Genomic DNA, 21,833 nt, shown 5'->3' on the forward strand with positions numbered 1-21,833 from the left:
GCTCTGAACTACTACTAAGTCAGGCTAGTGTAATAAATAAATACAAATGCATGTGGAAAGGCCTGTGATGTTTAATAAAAGGCTGGAAAAACAACAAATTCACCCAAAATTAAAACATTTAAAGACAGTTCCATCCCACTGAGGAAAGAAGCAGCATGCAGTCACGAGAAACAGCTAGCAGCAAGGCCAAGACTGACCTTTCATTACACTTCCACAGTTAACACCCAGCTGCCATCATTAACTTCTGCCTTTTTGGTTATTATCCCATGTGATTCAGCTCGAACAGATGCAAAGGCAATTTCGCTCAATTAAAAATTATTTTGCCAGTTAATTTTTATCATAAATATCTGGTTGATGCGCTACAAGCAAAATGAATAAAAATAAGTTTTATTACGCAGCTGAACCTTTTCATCTTAAAGGACTGCGTGTTCCTTCAGAAATTTAAAGCAATACTAATCTTTCAGAGTTTGCAGAATTTACCTGAAGCGCGAGTATTTCCCTTAAAATTTTACAAGGATAGCTAATACATTACATCAAAATTTAAAGTAAAGATATTTAGCAGCATGTTCCCAGTGATCTTGCTACAATGCACGTGTGTTTATTAGACGTTAAAAATGGCAACTGGTCGTACATGAGCGTTAGACATAAATAAAATAAATAAGATCAAGTCGTGCACACACACACAGCACCTTTATGTAAACAGAACAGATGATGAGCTGAAGTAACACAACCACCAAAACAAAACAAAACTAAATTCACCTTGTACGTCACCATCAACGAGGGCATCTGAGAAAATCCCAAAGCAGCATCAAGTCAAGAGGAAATAAGTGTCAGTTAACCTCAAAGTAACACTACACTGATTTTCTGAGTAACGTGTTATTTTATCACGTGGAGGCAAAACCAAAAGCAGAGCAGTGTTTCATCAGTTTGAAATTCCCACTGAATAATCATGGTTATCTGTAGTTGTCATTATTTGTCTAGACTATGATCTAATGTCCTGGAGATTCTACAGAAAACGGGAGCAGAAAATGAAAGGCTGCAGGCTGATCTCCGTCCATCAATTCTTGTTGCCGTGTGGAAAACACCGGGACAAGATACGTGTGTTTAGCAAGCAAACACTAGTCAGCTCTTGTTTTTGCCTCATTTGCTCAGGATTCTCTTAAGAATGACAAACTAGTTTGCACAGGCACGCTTTCCAATTAATTATCTTCCTGATCTCTGGCATACTTCTCTCACACACACAAAGCCACCCCCTTTCCTGCCTCAGTGATTGCCCACAATATAGCCTAGATAATGCACTCATCAGAACAATGGATTTGAAGGAATGCCATCACGTTTTGTGGAATCATTTTCTTCACTTTCTGTTATTTCCACTACGGGGGCACCTTGTGTTTATGATTAAATGCTCTGTCAGTTATTTAACCACAAAACAAAACGTTTTTTCCCCTGTATGAATGCCACACATGCGTAATATCAAGCAGTAGCCTTGATTCTCACATAAAGCAAAACTAAAGGCAGCTGAAAATCATGGTTTCTGTGGCGTTCGGTAGTTAACCCTCTCGCCTCAGTCACACTAGTTACAAATCTGAAATTTCGTCAAAGCAACCATTTCAAAAGCAATCGGATCAAAGTTGTTGCATGCAGTCGTAATAACCGTGCCAACCACTGTTTTCTTTTGTGTGACTGTAGCATAAGTGAATTGCGCTTGTGCAAGGTTACACCTCTTTTAGGTGTGGTAACTGAAGCAACTGATTTATTTGAAACCAGAAAAGGCAAGTGAAGCTGCCTGGAAATAATTTAAACTTAGTTCTTCCTCTGACACAATAGTTTAAAGGCAGACTATCAAATAATAATAATATGGTTTCTATCAGAATGTAATCAGTAAAGCAGATGTGTGATCTGCACAAGCTGTTTAATACTAAAGTATTTTTGCTTGAGAGCACTCAATTAGCAAAAAAGCTAATGAATACCGATTCCTAGACTTGGTTTCTTAGTCTACATTTGCCAATATTTGTCTTCGAGCAGGAACTATGTTTTGGTGACACTCCAGGGCAAGCACTGACCTCGCATTCACTCTTTGCTTTCAGCTTGAGTAAATGAAACAAGAGTCAGAAACATGCCTGAGAAATAATTATACAAGAGTGCATCCCTGTCTGCACAAAGCAAACATAACTGTATCGTTTAACATGCCAAGAAAGGAGGAACAAAACACTTTAACTTATTTTAGCAGACTTGATATTAAAGCGTCAGTAATTTTATGCTGAGACTTTCAAAAGAAGATATATAAAATACTGATGCACCGTACAGAGCAAGTATGTGTGTGCGTATGTGTGTGTGCAGCGGAGCACCTGCGAGGCTGTCAGGTCGCGTCATTCTCTCGTAAATGTCATAACTTTGGGGTCCGTAGGGGTCGGTGTTGTGGAGCAGGGAGCGGGGCAGAGTGGAGCTGTAGTGCTGGGGCACGGCAGTCATACTAGCCCTGACTGGAGACGAAGTGTGAGTAGGCTGTTTAGTCAGCGGAGGGTTGACGTTGTCGACCATCGTCAGAGGTGAGCCCATGCGGCCCGAGGGTGACCCTGCTGAGGCCTGGTAGGGTGAGGTGGTGCGGCTAGATCGAGAGTTTGTGGAGCCCATGCGACGCAGTGCAGCGGGGGAGTTTTTCTGAGCGTTGTAGGGTGAGCCACTGCTACCGCCGCCCGTAGTACTGGTTCGCTGGGCAGAGGGCAATGTTGTAGAATAGATGGCGGACAGGGGTTTGGGTTCTGTAACAATGGGGGAGCCGTAGGCACTGCCAACTGAGGTACGCAGGGAACCACGGGAGGGGGACATACTGCTCGCGTAGGCTGGCGAGTGAGAGCGAGAAGGCACTGAGCTGACCCTTCGCATAGCTCGGCCAGGCACTGCTGTTGTGACCTGCAAGCAAGAGAAAAAAAATAAAAAGGCTCTGTGGTTTAGTTTACATTCAGGAGGAGCTATAAAATTATGTACTGTAATAATAATGACATGCTGCATAAAACAATTCATTACAGGGCATGACTTTACTCTGAGACATATTTATTTTCCTTGTGCTCCCCTCCTCTGTTGTGTGACGGCGCCATTTGGTTTCTCAGCATTCTCTATACACGAAGCTGTAAGAAGCGTGATTAGGTTGTGGTGCTCGATCCCTCTGTGCATTAAAGCCATAAATCACTAACAAACTCAACAGCAATTCTGGAGCAATTAAACTTCACGACCCTTTGAACAAGACGCATGATGAGATAAATCTTGACTTAAACAACCGTCAGTACCTGGGCTGAAGCCTGTCCCTCAGCCCTGGCATTCCTCATCAGTGTGCCAGTGCCAGCACCGGGGAAGGAATGCTGCACCCTTAGTTCAGCCTTGCCCAGGTTCTGGCTGCTGAGGTAGCTGCTGCTGGCATCCTGGTAACCACTGTCCGAGTACGAGTTCATCTGAGCTGAGTTACACGAATTCCCTCCAGATCCTGAGAGATAATGAGAGAAAAACGACAGACGAGAATGAAATGCTGGGGGAGAGTATGGAGAGCGGTTAGAGGCACAGGGACACATCATAAAGGGTTTCATAACAGATGTGACCTTTACTTAGGATAGCCTTACTAATGACAAATGGCACAGCAGGGGGGGTGGGTAACAGTTTTGTCAAGCTATTACTCAGTGTGCCATGGTAAATATCCAGCCTTTTATACCTTATGCTTATACTGATAACAGTTTATCCTGAAGAATATAACGGTGAAAGACAAAAAATAAAAATAAAGAGTGTAATCATAAGGTATAAAATTAAAGAAAATTGTTTTCAAAACTGGCATCAGTGTAGTGGAACAACGCTGAGGCAAGAGAAAGCGAGCAGAAGAGAGGGCTGCAGAATGTAGAGAGAAGGCAACAACAGACCCTCACTTTCATGAAGGGAGGACTGCTCCGGGGAGTACAGAGACACCTGCTCTGACTCCGTCCTGATGTGGTACCTCGGGGACTGGGAGCTGTCAGTCACCCGAGACTTTGTGTCCCCCAAGGCACAGGCATCTGAGAAGACACGGCAGAGCAGAAAGTCAGGCAGAGAGGTGGAGCTTCAGGTCTGAAATAATCTCACAGTTTTCGGTCTTTGGGACTGAGAGTTTACAATAGTCGTTAAAGCAGTCGATATTTTATGGAACTGAAAGCAAACAATAAGACGGTCATTTCAGCAACATTAGTTTCACACTTGTATACAGTTGGAGTCATTAAATTTTACTACCATACTAATTTGGGAAGTCAAAATTGGGCGGCATGTCACTTCAATTGTGTATACAGCCATGCTCTAAATCGTTTCACAGCTCTAACATTTCCCTGCATCCCCTCTCGCGTCACGCACAGCAACAACGAGCGAGGCAAACAGAAGCCGAAATTAGCTGTCTAATGTCTCTGTGCACAATGTTTCTCCACAGTCACAATCTAGTTAAGCGTGACCAGAGTCAATGGATTCCTCTGCAATCACTAGAACAATTGGCAGTGAATGAAGGGAAGGAAGAAGACAAACATTGGTGGTCTGAATTTGTCAGATCCTGCTCGGTTCGCTAGCGTGTGAATGAAAGCTGAATCCTGTGACTGAGCCGCCTTGTTGTCAAAACTGACCTGTTGAATAAATGTGTTGACATGTAGGCTTTGTGCATTTGACAACCTGGCATCTTGCACTCCCACTTTTGGAGGACTAAAGGTGCTTGGCTATTTACTGAAGGGATTGAGTCAAAGCAGATCAAAGCAGATCTGGGGTCAGACTGTCAGAAAGCACAGTGGGGGTGGCCTGTTGTGAGAGAGGCATCCCCCATGTGGCTTCAGAGAGTCCAGTCTACAACAAACTCTGTGTCAACTGTGTCAGTGCAATTTAATACGTGGATACTCGCTCACATTTTTGTGTATGTATTTTTAAGTTTGCAACAAAGATGAAAAGGCATTTATTAGCCAAAGACATCAAACAACTCAACAATCTGAATTCTGACAGTGACTCTTAGTCTGGTACACACACAGCATGTTGTTTAGGACATTTTGTACCAAGCGCTCACTCTGTCTGATAAATAATATGCCAAAAAGGCAAAATAGATGAGAAACTGGAATAGACACAGAGCGCAAGTGCAGAGCGAAACAGAAGCCTTTTTGATCTGTGTAGAAGATTACACACATAGTGAATCCATTTCGGATAGTTATTTTTTCCCCACAACTACTGACTAAAGAGGAGAGCAGCGGCCACTTCTTACATTTAGGCCCCAGCAGTGAATTTCAAAACTTATTTTAGAGCTCAACATTTATCTCTACCGCTTGCCCTTGCTTTGCTAATCCCACTAGTAGATGTCTAAGCACTCTGCCCCCAATTTTTACATTTTCTTGTCTATTAACAATGCATTAGATAAGAATGTAGAATGTCTGTAAAGTGGGCAGCACCAAGCAGAACCCAAACAATCAACTCGTGTGTTTCCTATTTTCCCCAAACAATTTATTTCCCTGGATTTAAAGAGCATCTTTCTGGTTTGTGTCTCCAGCTAATTAATGTGCTGGAAAATGATGCAGAAACTGGATTTTCAGAGGAAAAGAAAGAGTGACACTGGGACGTCACATATGAGAAAAGTAGATTTTGACACCGAGGCTGAAAATCGATATGAGCACATACAGGATTAGAGCCCAGGTATTAAAGTGAAAAAAAAAAAAAAAGTCGTATTACCAATCTACCAAGGATGCAAAAGGCAAGAAAGGGCCAAACAGTGGGAAAAAAATAAAAATCAATGTTACAAATATTGAAACAGTATTTATTTCAGCACCCAATAATGATTTCGTTTTAGCTGGTTCCTTAGCTTTTGTTTTATTATTGAGACTACTGAGACTATTGAGGCTGTGTGTCCTTGTGTGTACCACTGGTCAATGCTGAGATAATGGAAAATGCTTGGTGTCCTCTGTGGGTGTCTTTTCTTGTATACTGCGGGGGCGATCGTGGCTCAAGAGTTGGGAGTTCGCCTTGTAATCGGGCAAGACACTTCACCCGTTGCCTACTGGTGGTGGTCAGAGGGCCCGGTGGCGCCAGTGTCCGGCAGCCTCGCCTCTGTCAGTGCGCCCCTGGCTGTGGCTACAATGTAGCTTACCATCACCAGTGTGTGAATGTGTGTGTGTGAATGAATGGATGACTGAATGTGTAAAGTGCTTTGGGGTTCTTAGGGACTCTTAAAGCACCATTTACCATTTACTGCGGGTCCGTACTTGTGAGGACTAAGGTGTTTTAAATGAAAACATAAGTGTTGCATGGACAACGTTGTAGTGGTCAACACTGGCTTGTTTGTAGCTGGTGACACAAATCCCCTTTGGGGTTGTGTTACAAAGGGTAACCGTGGCCACATACCTTCTGTAGCGGCTCCTTGTGGCAAGGGAGCAGCGAAAAGTAGCCAAGTGGGAATGTAGCATAATAATCTTCTAGGATTTGGCTCAGAGTGCCTCTTTTCCCCTTGAAAGCCTACTAGGAATAACCCTTGAAGCTCTTCTCTGAACTGAGTGGTTTCTGTCATATTGCAGGGTTAGTTATAGAACAAAATCCCAGATTTTCCATCAGAAGAGAGCGAGGTTGGTCTCTACCTATGAGCTGCCCATTGAAAGGAAAAAAAAAAGAAGAAGAAGAAACTACTCAAATGGTCATCAAATTCTTTATTGATTTATAATGAGGTGTCAAAACTCGTCATTAAGGGGAGAGGAGAGGTCATCGAATATCATATTTCAGTCAAAAGCTGTTTTACCACTCCAATAAATACTTTATTTATGATATGGGCTACATTTTGCTGCACACAACAGTGTTTCATTTGTGTGCCAGAAACCCTCACGCCCACTTTCTATTTGGGTCAATGGGACAGTTATATGGTACTCCTGTGATTCTGTTTTCTAGGACCAGCAAAGCTCAAGTCTGTTGGCTTACAATGTTACATCACAGGTGACGAATTATGCATGTAGAGCCAACACCGAGGGAGCAGCAGCAGGTAAAATATAAAAATGCTCTCCTTTTAAATATTTTTATCTGAACGTTTTACCTCTTTCTGTAAATATAGGTAATTTATCCACCAGAAATAAACACACAAGCACATGTCTCGTGTGAACAAGCTTATTACAGCACTGGAATGATGTATGTACAAATGAATAAATAAATAATTAGAAGAGGTATCACTCCACCCAGCAACATACTGCTATCAATCAGCAATATGTAAAATCTGGGAATTTTTCTCCCTTCTGACATCAAATAAGAAATGACTCTTGAAACCCTAATTGATAGAAATCTATTATAGTTATAGAAAACATCCATCCATGTACAGCCTTATATTTCTGTGTCTTCAAGGCATTGAGGAGGGGTGGAGTGTATTCAAGTGGACAGCTGGCCAGGTGCCTCTGTGATGATCTGACAATAACTGCTGGTTTCAAGCACTATTATTTCACTTTGCAGGGTGGTTGCATTTGCTGTTACATATCAGGCAGTGTCAAAGCTGTAGTGTTTGCCCATTTATTCTGTGATTTTATGCTGTAATAGCTTGTAAAACACACAGCACTGTATACTGATTTTTCCAAAACACATTAAAAATGTCACAGTTTGATATTGCACTTAAAGTTGTTTATTCCCAATTTTTTGATCATGTTTTTGTTGACCAGCTAGAGCTATCCCACGAGTCTTGGACAATACAGCGTACAGCCAGGACTGATCTCTACAGCGATCAGCAATAACTTTATGTCTTTTGAAGAACTTGGGACTATGTTAGGCATACCTTCAAAGCATTTTTTAAAAGTATCTTCAACTGTGAAATTTTATACTGGCTGGGCCGTCTAATGACATGAATCTTCCCTCTCAATCTACCTTAGAAGATTTCTTTATGACACAAATTATACACAAAGAATCATTTCACAAAGTAATGCATGGTGAACAGATCTGACCAATGATTTACCCGAGAAAGAAGAGTTATAAGGAAGTTATTCTGGTGAATCGTGAATCTGGTGGTCGGCATGAAGCTGGACACTCTGGTGACAGTGGCAGAGAAAAGGACATTAAAGAAACTGATGGACATTATGGACAATGCTAGGCATCCTCTGCACACGGCCATTAACAACCAGAAGAGTCTGTTCAGTGACAGGTTGCTTCTCCCAAAGACAAGAACTAACAGACTTAAAAACTCCTTCGTCCCACACGCCATCAAACTGTTTAACTCCTCTCTGGAGGGGAGAGGGAGGGGAAACAGGAGGACAAAGGAGGGGGGAACAACTAAGCTGTACTGCCTCTTCACCTCACTGTGCAATACCTTTTGTAAATAGTCAACAGTGCAATAGACCTCAATACTTGAAATGTGCAATTCACTTGTATTTTTATTTTTTATTCCTATTTATTCTATTTATCCCCTTCGTATATTTTATTTATATTGTCTCTGTATTTATATGTGTGTGTGTGTGTGTGTGTGTGTGTGTGTGTGTGTGTGTGTGTGTGTGTGTGTGTGTATATAATATTCTGTAACTCTGTAACTTCTGTCGGTGCTGTGCTTTTTTGGAAATCGAATTTCCCAGAGGAACCCACCCGAGGGATTAATAAAGTTCTGTCTAATCTAATCTAATCTGAATCAGAAGTTTATTCGACAATAAATGTAATTGTCTGAATGGATCTCAGCTTCATTATATGTGGGAATGCATCCTGATACTCTTGTTCTTGGTAGAGAGTCTTGTATACATGTAATCAGATCACTGGTGAAGAGGTGCCTCTTCCTAATCCTGAATTATGCTTACTGAATATTTACCCAGATGGGTTTGTGATCTCTAAAATGCCAGGTCTTTACTCAGTTTCTGCTTTATGGAAACCGAACAGTTCACAGCTCCCTCACAGAAGAAAAACAACCTGTGCAATTTTACAATGACTTACAGGAACGACTTATCATTTTGCTTTGGGAAAGATAAGCTGCCTGACAAAAAAGTATGTTTTTCACAAAAAAAGCATTACAAGTTTTGAGGTATTAGGAACACTTTCTGAAGCTTACTGAAGAATAATATTTTAGCAGATGATCCCAAGTTTCCAATTTTCCACCTAAACAACAATAACAATCCAATCACTGTATGCTTATCACCTAGCTATACTCTACATATAAAACTGCCTCTGCCTTTTATTTTCAAAACAATTTGGTCATTAAATGAAGTATTAAAAAGTCAAACATGATACTGACATGTTGAACTGCCAGCATGAAGACAAATGCATGTTTGATAAAGAGAAGGGATCGAAACACAAACAGACAGACGAAGCACAGAAAAAGGAGAAAATCAGAATCAGAATCAGAATACTTCATTTCTGGGGTGCTTGCTCTCTTCTTGCAGATGTACGAGGTGCGACTGCACTGACTTTTCCTGAGGCTAAGACAGTTGTTTCTACAGTAACACTTCCCCTCCGATCTCTCAGTCGGTGGAGACGTACGATGGCTCACGAGGCCGATGAGCCTCAGAGAAAGCTGTGGCCCATTACACTCTGTGCCACACATTTTGAGTTTAAGTCATTTAGATTGGACAAAGTACATCACCGCATCTGACTATCATTTATCATCCACAACACAATGAGAAATCAATACAAAGAAAAACAATGGCAGCGATTAGTACCCGACTCAGTTGTAACCCTAATGAAATGCATTCAGCATGGAAATTGGGACTCGGGCAGAAAAAGAGAAACCCGTGTGATATTTATATTCCCTCTGCATATGTACAAGGCTATCCCCCAAAGGCTCTTTTGATGGGATCGAAAACAAAAGATTAATGACCACTGCAGAAAGTCAGTCTTCCACTATGCAATTAATAAGCCATGAAAGACATTAGTAAATTTAATCCATTATCTGTTGTCGCCTAAACATCCTTGAAAGATGCGGGCTAAACAAACAGACCAACGGGGTCTTGAGAGAAAGTCTTCTGCTACCTGCCAATGATGGCGTTTCATCTGAGTGGGCAGAAATTGCTTAAGTAACTATTAAAACAAGAACATGCCTGGGGCTGTCAATTGCGCGGTTGAAAACACTTGTATTAGCACAGATTATTGTGGAAATGTAAAACGTGTCTGTACTGCACACCATGCACACACACAAACACACAAAATGTACATTTTATCAAGTCTAGATACATGCACAGCCCTTGCTTTGCAAATGGAGAATTGAAAAGCACTTAGCTTAGCCGATATAACTCACTAACACTGCATAAACTGCATGTTGTTCTCTCAGGTTCTAACAGGTCCAACAAGAAAATAATCAGTTTTAAATAGAAAATATTTTTACTAAATACTTTTAGTTTGAAACCTTCAGAGAGCTTACTTATCTGAATAATCCATGTATTGTAGTATGAACGTTAACCACAGCAGTCAGTGCCCTTGAGAAAGTAGGTGAGCCTCGTGGCCCGTAATGTTTTAGCACTGCGGCATGTGTAATTATTAACTAATTATTGACTAATTTCAGGTCTGGGTACAGACTCAAATGGGGGAGTGTTTGCTTCAATTCTTGATTACTCCTGCAAATACGCCGATATAAAAGACACCAAATATAAATGTAAACGGACACAGCGTAAAATGAGAAATTATTTTATGAGCAGCAATAGCATTTCAGTAATTACCTGCAGTTCTCCAAGGTAGGGACTTCTCAGATGAGCTGTGGGGGAGAAAACAAGAAAAAACAAAAACAACAGATGAAAAGGTGAATATATGCACTACGAACCAGAGACACCACAGTGGAAGATATGAGTGACATCATCTGGATGAGACACCTTGGAGCCTCATCTACTTGTGCCTTTTACAACAAGATTAGAGATGGTAATCAGTGCTTTTGAGATAAAACAGCTAGAGGTTCAAAGGATGCTGCCAAAGTGGAGCTGTTTGCATCTCAGATGAAATCTAAATGAGTCAGCTAGCATTTTGTTTGCACACTGCCATAAAAAAGAAAAAAATATATATATACACATACATATACACACACATGCAGGACTGGCAGCTGTTTTTCCACATTCATTTCATTCATTTAGTAAATATGCTAAGTCAACGGCCGAAGGATGGAATATAACCTGAAGGGAGCTGAAGCAGCACAGACACATGAGAAACTCTCTCTGAGTAAATCAAAAAGTAATCACATTGTATATTCACACCCTCTGTCTTTAAGCTCAATGTCCTGACATGCTGACATAATCCTGACATGAATACCAGTATTTATTCCAGTGGAGCCTGTATCCCACAGAGGTAGTCACCCTCCAGAGAGTAATGCAGGGGAATAATGATCCAGCCAGAGAGAAATCACAGTTTGGGTCCATTATTTGGGAATAACACAGACCGTACCAAGCAACAAAATCAGAAAGAATCCAGTGACAGTGTGCAGTAATATAAATGGTCTTATACCAATCAACTGCACTGAGCGTTTTTGGCATGAAAGGCATGACACAAGCTTCTAGTACAGTTAGCTTTAGTAGTAAACCCATTTGTCCTAGATGCGTCTGATGTTTGTAGGCTTTACTGTATATAGGAGGCCTTAATTTTCCTAAATTTCAATTTGTTTTCTTTTCCAGGTAGATGACTGAAAGCCTTTTTTCAAAAAATTATTATAATATATTTTGTTTATCCCAAGACTTAAACCAAAGGCTACTCAGTTTTAACTACTTAACTCTATTTAAAGAAAGAGGCCAGTTACAGTTCAGTGCAAATCCTCGATCATGATAGTCCTAAATCCTAACCTAGAGTTCTTATTACAAATGCTGAAACTACAACATGATCTGAAACAAACTGAAAGCTAAATTATAGCAGGTAATTTTTTGTTTTAGAAAGCTTCAAATAACCAAAGTGTGGTTACAAAGCTAACTAAAATGTAAGAGACAATTCAAATAACATTGTAGCGAATGGAATGGACTCAAATGAATACAGCTAAGAAGAAAGAGCAGTGTGGAACAGATGAGCAAGTTATCAGGTACTAAATAGGACTCTAAACTTATTATTTTAAGTATGTGTGAACATCAAATCACTGATCAAAGGTAAAAACCACTCACTCTCCTGTTCTAGAGTTAGTTATTACAAGAAACAGAGGCCAAGCAGGAGACCTCGGAGCAGTGCATCAACCCCGTTCTTTTTCAGATCTTCCATTTGCCAATCATTAATATCAAGCAAAGTGTTGCCGCTATTTCTTCCCAGTTAAGGTGTCACTAAATGAGCTTTAAGAAGCACTTTCTTAGAATTTTAATGAGCATGCAGGCAATTAAAAAGAGGAAGTTGGGCGAGCTGAGCTTCACTGAAGCATGGGAGATAAAGCAGAAGAATGGCTACCGTAACGATTATGCGCCACCCGTGCTGCATGCTGACCGGCAGGCAGAGCGAAGGCGCTGCTAAGTGAGAGTAAAAGTGCCAATGGTGATACACAACAGGCCTAACTGTGACATGACACTTTATTTCCCATCAGTCCTTTTGGCTAATGAAAGGCTGGCTGGGTGTGGAGGTTGCATCATCTAGTTAAGTTTGCCAGAGGTGAAGTTTGATGGCCACCCCCTGTCTGCTTGTACAAATGAAGGCGGAGGCCAGCTCTGGAGGTGTCGCGAAATGTAATGACTCCAATCCGAACCCCTCAAGTGTGTTGTCACCTCTGCTGTTGTCCTGCTGTGCTATTGAGCCAATCAGTGTGACCTCAATGCTCGAGGCTAATCTCCATTCACTCGCAAATCCCGAGCCACAACCATATCATTCGTCTTCTTACTTGAAAGAAAAAAAAAAGAAAGGTGTGAAAAGCAATGTTGTATGTTTTCTTTATAGGGTCCTAGGTGGTTTCAGTCTCTCAGTCTGATGTGTTTATATTTACATGTACATATACAGGCTTTAAAACATCATGCATTAGTCTTATGTTAGCATAAGACTATCTACAGCAGTAGATTTCAGGTGAAGATGAGTTGTCGGGCATCCATGATGGTGGGGGGGGAAAGGCACCCAGTCAAAAGAAAATGCAAGAGACTGAAAACAAATCAGAAAAAAAGCCCTGCACACTTAACTCGCAGAAAATTTAATTTAATGCTTTTTCAAACAGACATCACAAAGCTCAACCAAAACACTGATTGTGATCTGCATGATGAGAGCAGGGCTGGATGATTAGAGGCAAATATTTAGGTGGGACTTTGCCAACAGACACTGGGAATAAATTAAGTTTAAATAATAAAACGCATCCTAAACTGCAGACTTGGCTGTTTGCTAATAACATTGTTTCAAACTTCATTCAAACTCAATTAACTTGTTCAGAGGGTCAGACTACGCTGGCTAAATTTTAAGAATGTGCCCATACCAGGCATTTCTGCTTCTATCCATGTACCTTGTCTCACATTCAAATACTCTTGCAACTCTTTCCTACTGGAATAAATGGAAGATGCAAATCCTGATGTTTGGTAACAGAAAAGAAGGAAAAGCGGAAGGAAGGCTGGATTAGTCCTGCAGACAGATACATATTTTGCTGACTTTAGTTACCATATTTATGTGAATTTGTATCTTTTGTATTTTGTTAACATTTAGGGTTGCATTTTCTCTCTGTGCCTACACTTGTTCCCTCTGGATGCTCCACTTTCTGCCCACAGACTAAGCCAGCATTCCTTTTACCTTAATACAAAGGAAGTTGGACACTGGAACTGGTAGTGATGTCATACCCAACTTGACCATAATTCAGTAGCAGTCAGAAAAAAAAGGCTTTGTTTTCTCTCCATATCATGGTAAACAAATTTTGCCATCAGTAGCAATACTTGGGTATGAACACAATGTACAGGTTAACTAGTGACACATGCACAATAGTTTTACAGTCTTAAAACCATTTTTGTTGCAGCTGCCATCTCGAATTGCAAAATCGAGGTTGGTGTGGCTACTCAGACTTCACCGAGCGGAAAGCCTGACACCACTTCAAATGGAAGGCAGCAGAAAAACAAACTTTTGAGTTCGACTAGTAATTCTGAATTGTACATGGGTGTGAATGTGAATCTTTTGTTTGTGTTAGGCCTGTGATTGACTGGTAAACCACCCACAGATGTACTTCTTGCTCAAATTTGGCTGGGATAGCCTCTAGCGCCAGATGCCCCTGCTTTATTTAAGCATTTTCTTTTTTTAATTGATGGATGTTCTGTTGTGCTTGGCTCAGGTATGGCAACAAAATGTTGAGACAAACATGTAGATAGCACTAACAAAATGCAGCTGATGGATCCAAGCAATCCAGGTGGTGCTTGCATTTTTTTAAGAGCACAGGCATGTCAACATAAAGAGATCTCTGACAGTTTGGTTCAGAGAGCATATCAACCCAAAGACACTGCATACTGAACAGTTTGCAACAAATGCATGTTCCATTACATGCACAACACAGAATATGCCGCTAAAAGATAAAATGAGTGAATGGAAGGCCAGTAAAATGTCATAATTTGTGGGCAAGAGAAGTGCAAACAGCAGCATTAGCAATGTGAAAAAAAGAAAGATTTCTAAAGCGGTAAAGAGGTATCCGAGTTGTATCTGAGGCAAGATAAGTAGGTGACTAATAGCTATGAAGACAGAAACAGCATACTACTATCGTAGCAAATACACGGAAAGCCTTAAGTCCCAAGCTGACAGTCCTAACAACCGAGGTATAGGGCAAGCCTCATTAAAATCAAACCACAGCAACAACCTGTGTCTGCCAATTCAGTCGAGTTTTTTCTTGTGATGCTTTTTAAGTGACACTTAGCCTACAACGAGACGACTGCATGTCCAACATTGCCTGGGATTTTGGTATTTGGCTCATTTAATCCACCAACTACTCTGAAAAACACTTTGTTTTGCAAGCCAAATGTCACTTATGGACAAGTGGATCAAGACAATGAGCTGAAAGCTACACAAAACAGATTTGGGTGATATTTTCATTGTGTCTAGCACACACAAGATTTGATATTTTAGGGAATAATTAGGTTGAGTAAACAAAGACTGCTCTGTCCTTAAGCTTTATTCCCAAAATTAATTTTGATATATGAATCATTTTATAAATATTCCCTTGTGTGGACGAATAAAGAACAACCATAGTGTGGTTGGACTCATTAAAACTGTGCTCCAAACAACATTTTTCTGAAAGAGGAAATTAAAGTAATTACTGGGGCTGTGTATAATTCAGAGAGCTGTTGTCCACACCTCTTTGGCAGCACTTAAAGCCGCTGTATATCTGCACCCCTCTAAAAAAGGGACAAAGGGGAAATGGACACTTACTGAGCAGTGCTGGTAGGTGAGTGCTTTTTAGAGTTATGCAGGCTAGAGTGCAAGAATGCACTATCTAAGGGCATAGGGCTTATTACCAGAAAGCCAGAAAAGTTCAGAGAGCCATTAAAGCTACTTTTGAAACAAAGTGTCATGTATCCAGATATATCCCAATTGTGTTACGGCCCATTTGAGAGTGAATGTAGCAACATGCCATCAGAATTTATATTCACTGACCACTTGTGAAGAAAATAGCTCGCCCCCCACTCATAAAAAGCACTATACAGAAGGATGTAGTATGTAAGAGATTTAAGCTATTAGATAAACATAGATAAGGGTAGGGTGGAACCTTACACTAGAGCTACAACTCCTGTCATCCTTACATGCCCATCTAGAGGGCATAGTATGGTGCAAGATGTTTAAGGAGAGGCAGCAGCAGCTCTGGTGTTTCATGCATGTAGATGTATCAGAAGCTTGAAGAACCACCTGTAGCAGCAATAATTAGAAGTAGTTGTTTCTTTTTGGTTATATGATGAAGATTAAAAAAAGTAAAAATACATGTGTTTACAGGAGTACAGTGCAACAAAAAGATGACTGTACCTTAGCTCTGACCACATGATCCAAACAACATAATGAGTAAATAGCACTTTTCTGTCATTTCTGATCACTCAGGCCACTTTGACACTATTCGTGCAGGACTTTTAGCATTTCTCCTCGGCACACACGCTCATTAGTTTGAATTTGGGGTTCAATGCGTTGCCTAAATACACACTTGTAGGAGCCGGGAATCTAACCACCGATCTTTCAAGTGCAAAGACAGTTTACATAATTTGTGATCTCATCATTATTTTTATAGCGGCACTCAGGAATCAAACCTTACAAAGAGACATAATGCTTAGGACTAAACCAGACAGAGTACAGCTCGGTTAACTGCAAGTAAAATACTCGTAGTATAGCAGTATGCCGTTTCAGTAAACCAGACATTCAAAGAAAATGAAAGACACAAATAACTCCCATCATAACTCACAAATTCTCTTACTCTCATTTCAGCTTAAGATACTAAAAGTGCAACTATAACAGGATTCATGTTTACGATGCATGAACTTTTACCATTGTCACGGAAACCTCGGTACAAATCAGTTTTGAAGTGCTTCATTTTTAGTTTTAATTTAAAAAAAAAAAACAACAACAAAAAAAAACTCGCCATCAAAAACAGAACATTAAAAAACAAACAGTAATACAACTTTAATTATCAAGCGTTTACACCAATTATTGTTTCTCTCAAACAGGAATAATTTAGTCATAGTCCTGTGTTTGTGACAGTAACATTTACAGTTACGTTACGTGACAAAGCCCTAAAAACAATAATAAACATACTGTGCAAGTATTTTGGTTTGTGCATTTGCAACTGTTACTGCTCATTGCCTCTATTGTTTCTGTCGCTGCAGAAGGTTTGTTGTTTACATATGACAGAAGAGGACCATGGATGCATTTTACAGCAGAAGACAATAAGACTGCTGTTAAAACTTCGTTGCAGCTGCCTTGTGAGGCTGTTGAGATATTTCAACGTTATATCGAGCCTTACAAATGAACCTGACATGTGTGAGCCACAGCAGACAGGACAGAATGTGCGGTCACTGAGGTGTGATGATCAGGCAACCTAGTGTCTTTGCTGATGAAGTGGGAACGCGCTCACAGAGCCAAGTCACTCACAGCAATGCGTCGCTGAGAAAACAACACCTCACGATCATGCGTGCTCACACATATAAATGCATACATACATACGCATGCACATGCAAGGAGTGATTCTGTTCATCTCAGATTAAAGCACAAGACGGAGAAATATTTTAGATTCATAGTCCAATCACTGAGCATCATTGAGCATACTGGGATGCTCCATCACAATGCTATAATGCCATAAGGTTATACCACAGAGTATGGCCACTGCTGTGAAGGATAGAAAAGCCATGTGTTGGACTGTGGCTTCCTCCGTGTGTGTGTGTGTGTCTCTCTTCTCATTACCTGCTGCTACCAGCGCCTGGTGACTCAGCTCCGAGTCTGCATCTTTCCAGCTGATTGGCCACAATCTGCCTCTCCACTTCCAGCTCCCTGGTTAGCCGCTCAAACTGAAGCTCCTGCACATAAACACAATAAAGACAGTCGGGGGACCAAGGGTCAGAAATACATTCTCGCTCAAAAGAAATATGGACTTCGATTGGCAAATATGAAAAATATGAAGTCAATATGGGAGGGGAAAGTTAACAGTTGGCAGCCTGCTCCATGTCATTGTGGTTCATCACTGTGCATAGGTTAATGATGAGATTACAGAGATCTCCTTAGAGAGACGCAATCACGAATATTTCATTTTCCAAGCATTGAAGAGAACACACAATAGCTAGAAAACAAGCTGCTTCTTTCTTACTATAATGATAACAGCACGTGTATGTAAATAGTCCCATCTATTCCTTAACAGCTGAATTAAACCTTCCACCAACATCTTCACACATACAGCGATTATTAATATCTTTAGGTTTTTAAAAGCTATTTATTATAAATTCAAATTCTTTTGGTTTTTGTAAATATATTCATTTCATCATGTCCACCCAAATGCAATGTTGCATTCTCTGTAACTGTAAACAGCCAAGGTTTTGTCATCTGACTGCATAGATTGGTTTAACAAGATATTAAAAATAACCAGATAAATTAGCCGACCATGTCTATGCCATATGTGAGCAAAGTGAAGAGCACCACAGGCATTAATTAATAAACATAAAGGCCTCATTTTAAGGTAATAAAACAGTAATCTTTATTAATGAAGTGATTATGCACTTACAAAAAACATTACTGTGATTATTGTTTTCTATGTCTTTCAACAGATCCCTATTATTTTTACACACTGTAGGCAGTAAGTCCCAAACAGTTAATGCAACTATTTTATCAAACTCCTTACATGTCGACTGTTTTACTTGAAATCCTCTGTGATGATGTCAAGAGCCAAAATTAGAAATATTGTCCCCTGTCCAAAAACGTATGGAACAAACTGTATGTACTTGGAGCCTACACAGCAATGCAATTTTCCAAGCCCACACAGACAGACAAGCACCACTTCAATAGGTGATATTTGGCCTAGGTGACACTGTTCCTATGGGAGTTGAGGAGAAATCAGCATTTGACTAATTATCTAGCCTGAACAAGGCCATTGCTTGCACAGATCTCTAGCTCCAAGCACTGCATCATGACAGTCATAAGACACACACAAGGTCTTTGGTACAGACTAAATAACTGCACACATACACCCATTTGCATATTTTGGGTTGTTTATTTTTTTGGTTTTGTACTCACCACACTGCTAGGATAGCAGCAGAGCCTACACTTGCTTTTTTCTTCCAAGAGACCTCAGTTAACATAACTCAGTATATGAATAGGACAATCGTTCCCTCGCTATCCTTAAAAGCTTGTTGCAGTTTCTGCATACATGCGTACGCTAGAACCTCTTTGGGTCCGAATGACATCGACGAGGATCTTTGTGGACAATCCGTGTGTCTGCCAATTCTTTGTAACCACACAATGGACCAACAACTACGCCTTTCAGGTGAAACCGAAGCAGACTTCACTGAAATACAACAGGAATAACACTTGGCTTTGGGGTCCGCAATGTCCGTGTCCTTAGAGTGTAATCCTTTCCTTAGCCATTCCAGTAATGCGCACAACCACGGTCAGTTTTATTCGCAGCCAGCTAAATCTACACACGAACACATTACCTGCCTATCACCTCCTTTTGTGACCTGACTGAGGAAATTTAGTCAGTTTAAAGCACCAAGACCAGCCTACTTTTCACACCTACTCTTCCCTGGGGGTGAACTGAAACTTCCCTCTACATTGTAGACATGTTCTGCCCACCCCTCCCCCAAACTATTACTTTGTACTCTCCACTGCTCACCTCTTTCCTGAAATCTACCTCAGTTGCAGATATGTGAAGCTTGACTTCAGTGAGAGAGAGTAAGCGGGTAGGAAAGCTGTTATGTTCTACTTCCTTGTGGAACCCTTATTTGTAAAGCACTTCAAACACAACACAGTTGATCCAAAGTGCTTTCAAGGCTCACAAAAGAAGAAAAAAAGGAAAAATGGAAAAGAAAATAATGGAGGTAAAAATGCAGACAGTAAAAGTATTAGCAGCAGTGATAGAGGCACATGGTTACACACAACACTAAGTTAAAAAAAAAAGAAAAGAAATCCAGCTACAAAACCAGAGCTACTTATCTGAAGTCAAAGGCTGAGGGGTAAACAAAAAGTAAATGCATGATTTAGATTTTTAAAATATATACTGGCAGTTCTATAAACTAAACAATCATGTTTTGTCACTCATCTCTGATTAAATTTCACTTTGTCTGGTATTCATATTTTAAATTTGATTGGCTCTTGACTGTCATTGCTGAGACTCAAGTTGCAGATTAGATTGTGTCTTTTTATATTATACTAATCATTTATTTGCCTAGCACAGGCGGACTTTTGTAGGAAGACTCTCCAGGAACAAAACAAAAACAATCACGTCATCGTCTCCTCGTTACTGGTACAAGCATATGCCTACAAGCTTGCAGAGCGCACATACAGCAAAGCAGGACGGAAACAGGGTGGCCACAGCAACACTTTACTTAGAGGAAGAAATGAGCCATCAATCCTTTCTGTGACACATAACCCCTACTGAGAGATTTAGTCGCATGAAAATTGCCAATTTCAACCCTTCATCCCAACCAGTCACTCCCGTTTCCATTCTCAGTTTTCTTGTGACAGATGGAGCTAAGTGTAAGCAGTCAAAATACAAATATTGAAAGGAATTTCTGAACTAGACATATGCAGATTGTCAACGGGTTTGATACATTCTGACACAACATTCATTTTAAGAAGTTAGCTGTTACAAAATAGCTACTGATAAAAAAAAATAAAATGCACACAGAGCGCGAAGGTTACCAACAATACAGGCCGTTCTCTCATTCAAGCCCCAGGACTGAACACCATTCAGACCAACACGGCAAAACCAAAACTGGGGGTGGGTCCACTGCATGGGTCAACTCTCGTCAGTCACCCTCATCTCGACCATGGTTGAAAGAGGTTGGTACAGTACCCAGCACCGCAATCGAGAGGGAAAAAATTAATTAAACTAGCGTTTAAATGTCAAGTGGTTCACTGCAGATTGAACACGTGCTGCATCTGCAGTCTGGAGGTGGTATAAGTGATCACCAATGTGGCAGAGGGCTAGTTTATATAAGAAGAATTTTCAGAGGAAACAAGTAGTAAGAGTTAAGAGAAGGATACTGAATGCTAGTGACAACTGTGTGAGTCACAAGCAGAGAGAGAAAAAGGTGCAGTGATTCAAACAGAGCCCCATTCCTTCTGATACAAATCTTGAATTACTCTGGTGTGAGTATGGCACCTGTGCACAGGAAAGAGAACATAAGGTGACAGTGACATTTATAGGGGAGATAATTCATATGGACACACAAATATATTCATCAGCCACCTCGCTAAAACCCCACTGGACCACCTTTTGCTTTTAGAGCTGCCTTAATTCTTCACAGCATAGATTCAACAAGCTTTTGGAAACATTTCTCAAGAGATTTCAAGGAAATCCACATTGGCCTGATAGCTTCACACAGTTGCTGCTGATTTTTCGGTTGCACATCCATGATGCGAATCTCCTGTTTCACCACATCCCAAAAGTGCTCTGCTGGATTGAGATCTGGTGCCTGTGGAGGTCATTTGGGTATAGTGCCCATTATGGTACTGGAAGCAGCAATCAGTAGATGGGAACATTGTGGTCACAAAAAGATGGACAAAGCCAGAATATTCAGGTAGGCTGTGGCATTTAAACAATGCTCAGCTAGTACTAAAGGGCCCAAAATCTCCCACACATTTATGCACTCACCAGTAGTCTATACTCCAAATTCTGACACTATCATCTGAATATTGCAGTATAAATCGAGACTCATCAGGCAAGAAAACATTTTTCCAATTTGCTGTCCCAATTTTGGGCAACTTATAGCCTCAGTTTCCTCTTCTTAGCTGAAAGGAGCACCACCTGGTTTGATCATTTGCTGCAGTGGTGCATGCCCTTCAAGGTTTGATGTATTGTACGTTTATAGATCCTCATCAGCATATCTTGGTTGTAAAGAGTGTTAGAGTTAATTTGCCTTTCCCTTAGTTTGAAGCAGTTTGGTCATTTTCCTCAGCTGTGGCATCAAAAGCCATTTTCACCCAAAGAAATGATGCTGAGAAATCCCATTAGATCAGCAGTTTTGGACCAACCCAGCTAGCACCAATAACCACGCTATGTTTAAGGTCAATTAAATCACCTTTACTCTGCATTCTAATTAAACTTTATCAGGTCATTTTTTACCACATATACATGCCTAAATGAACCGTATTGTTACCATGTGATGATGTGGCAAATTAGATATTAAATACTGCTATTAAGCAGGTAAAAAAGGTCTACCTCATAAAGAGCATGGTGAGTCTGTATAAAACATCGAGGTGACAGGACCGTTCATATATTTAAAGCGCACACTCCCACTAGCAGTGATAGTCTGGGAGCATTGGGTCAAGGCCTGGCTTGA

General features: G+C 40.6%; 1 protein-coding gene across 15 annotated transcripts in view; it reads right to left on the minus strand.

Moving 5' to 3' along the window:
- LOC113008116 (plakophilin-4) overlaps positions 1-21,833 on the minus strand; it is a 152,669-nt gene that overhangs the window by 28,757 nt on the left and 102,079 nt on the right. For 5 of the 15 annotated variants that reach the window (XM_026145286.2, XM_026145284.2, XM_080291118.1 and 2 more), the window contains 6 exons: positions 17,245-17,357; positions 10,626-10,660; positions 3,906-4,037; positions 3,288-3,481; positions 2,349-2,913; positions 760-786 (listed from right to left, as the gene is read on the minus strand). In XM_026145286.2, coding sequence (XP_026001071.2) covers positions 760-786; positions 2,349-2,913; positions 3,288-3,481; positions 3,906-4,037; positions 10,626-10,660; positions 17,245-17,357 — 1,066 coding nt within the window. The remainder of the gene's footprint in view (positions 1-759; positions 787-2,348; positions 2,914-3,287; positions 3,482-3,905; positions 4,038-10,625; positions 10,661-17,244; positions 17,358-21,833) is intronic. The other 10 variants (XM_080291116.1, XM_026145287.2, XM_080291111.1 and 7 more) reach the window with 3 other exon arrangements.

This window comes from Astatotilapia calliptera, chromosome 16, assembly GCF_964374335.1.
Source record: "Astatotilapia calliptera chromosome 16, fAstCal68.1, whole genome shotgun sequence".
In the NCBI taxonomy this organism is placed as follows: domain Eukaryota; kingdom Metazoa; phylum Chordata; class Actinopteri; order Cichliformes; family Cichlidae; genus Astatotilapia; species Astatotilapia calliptera.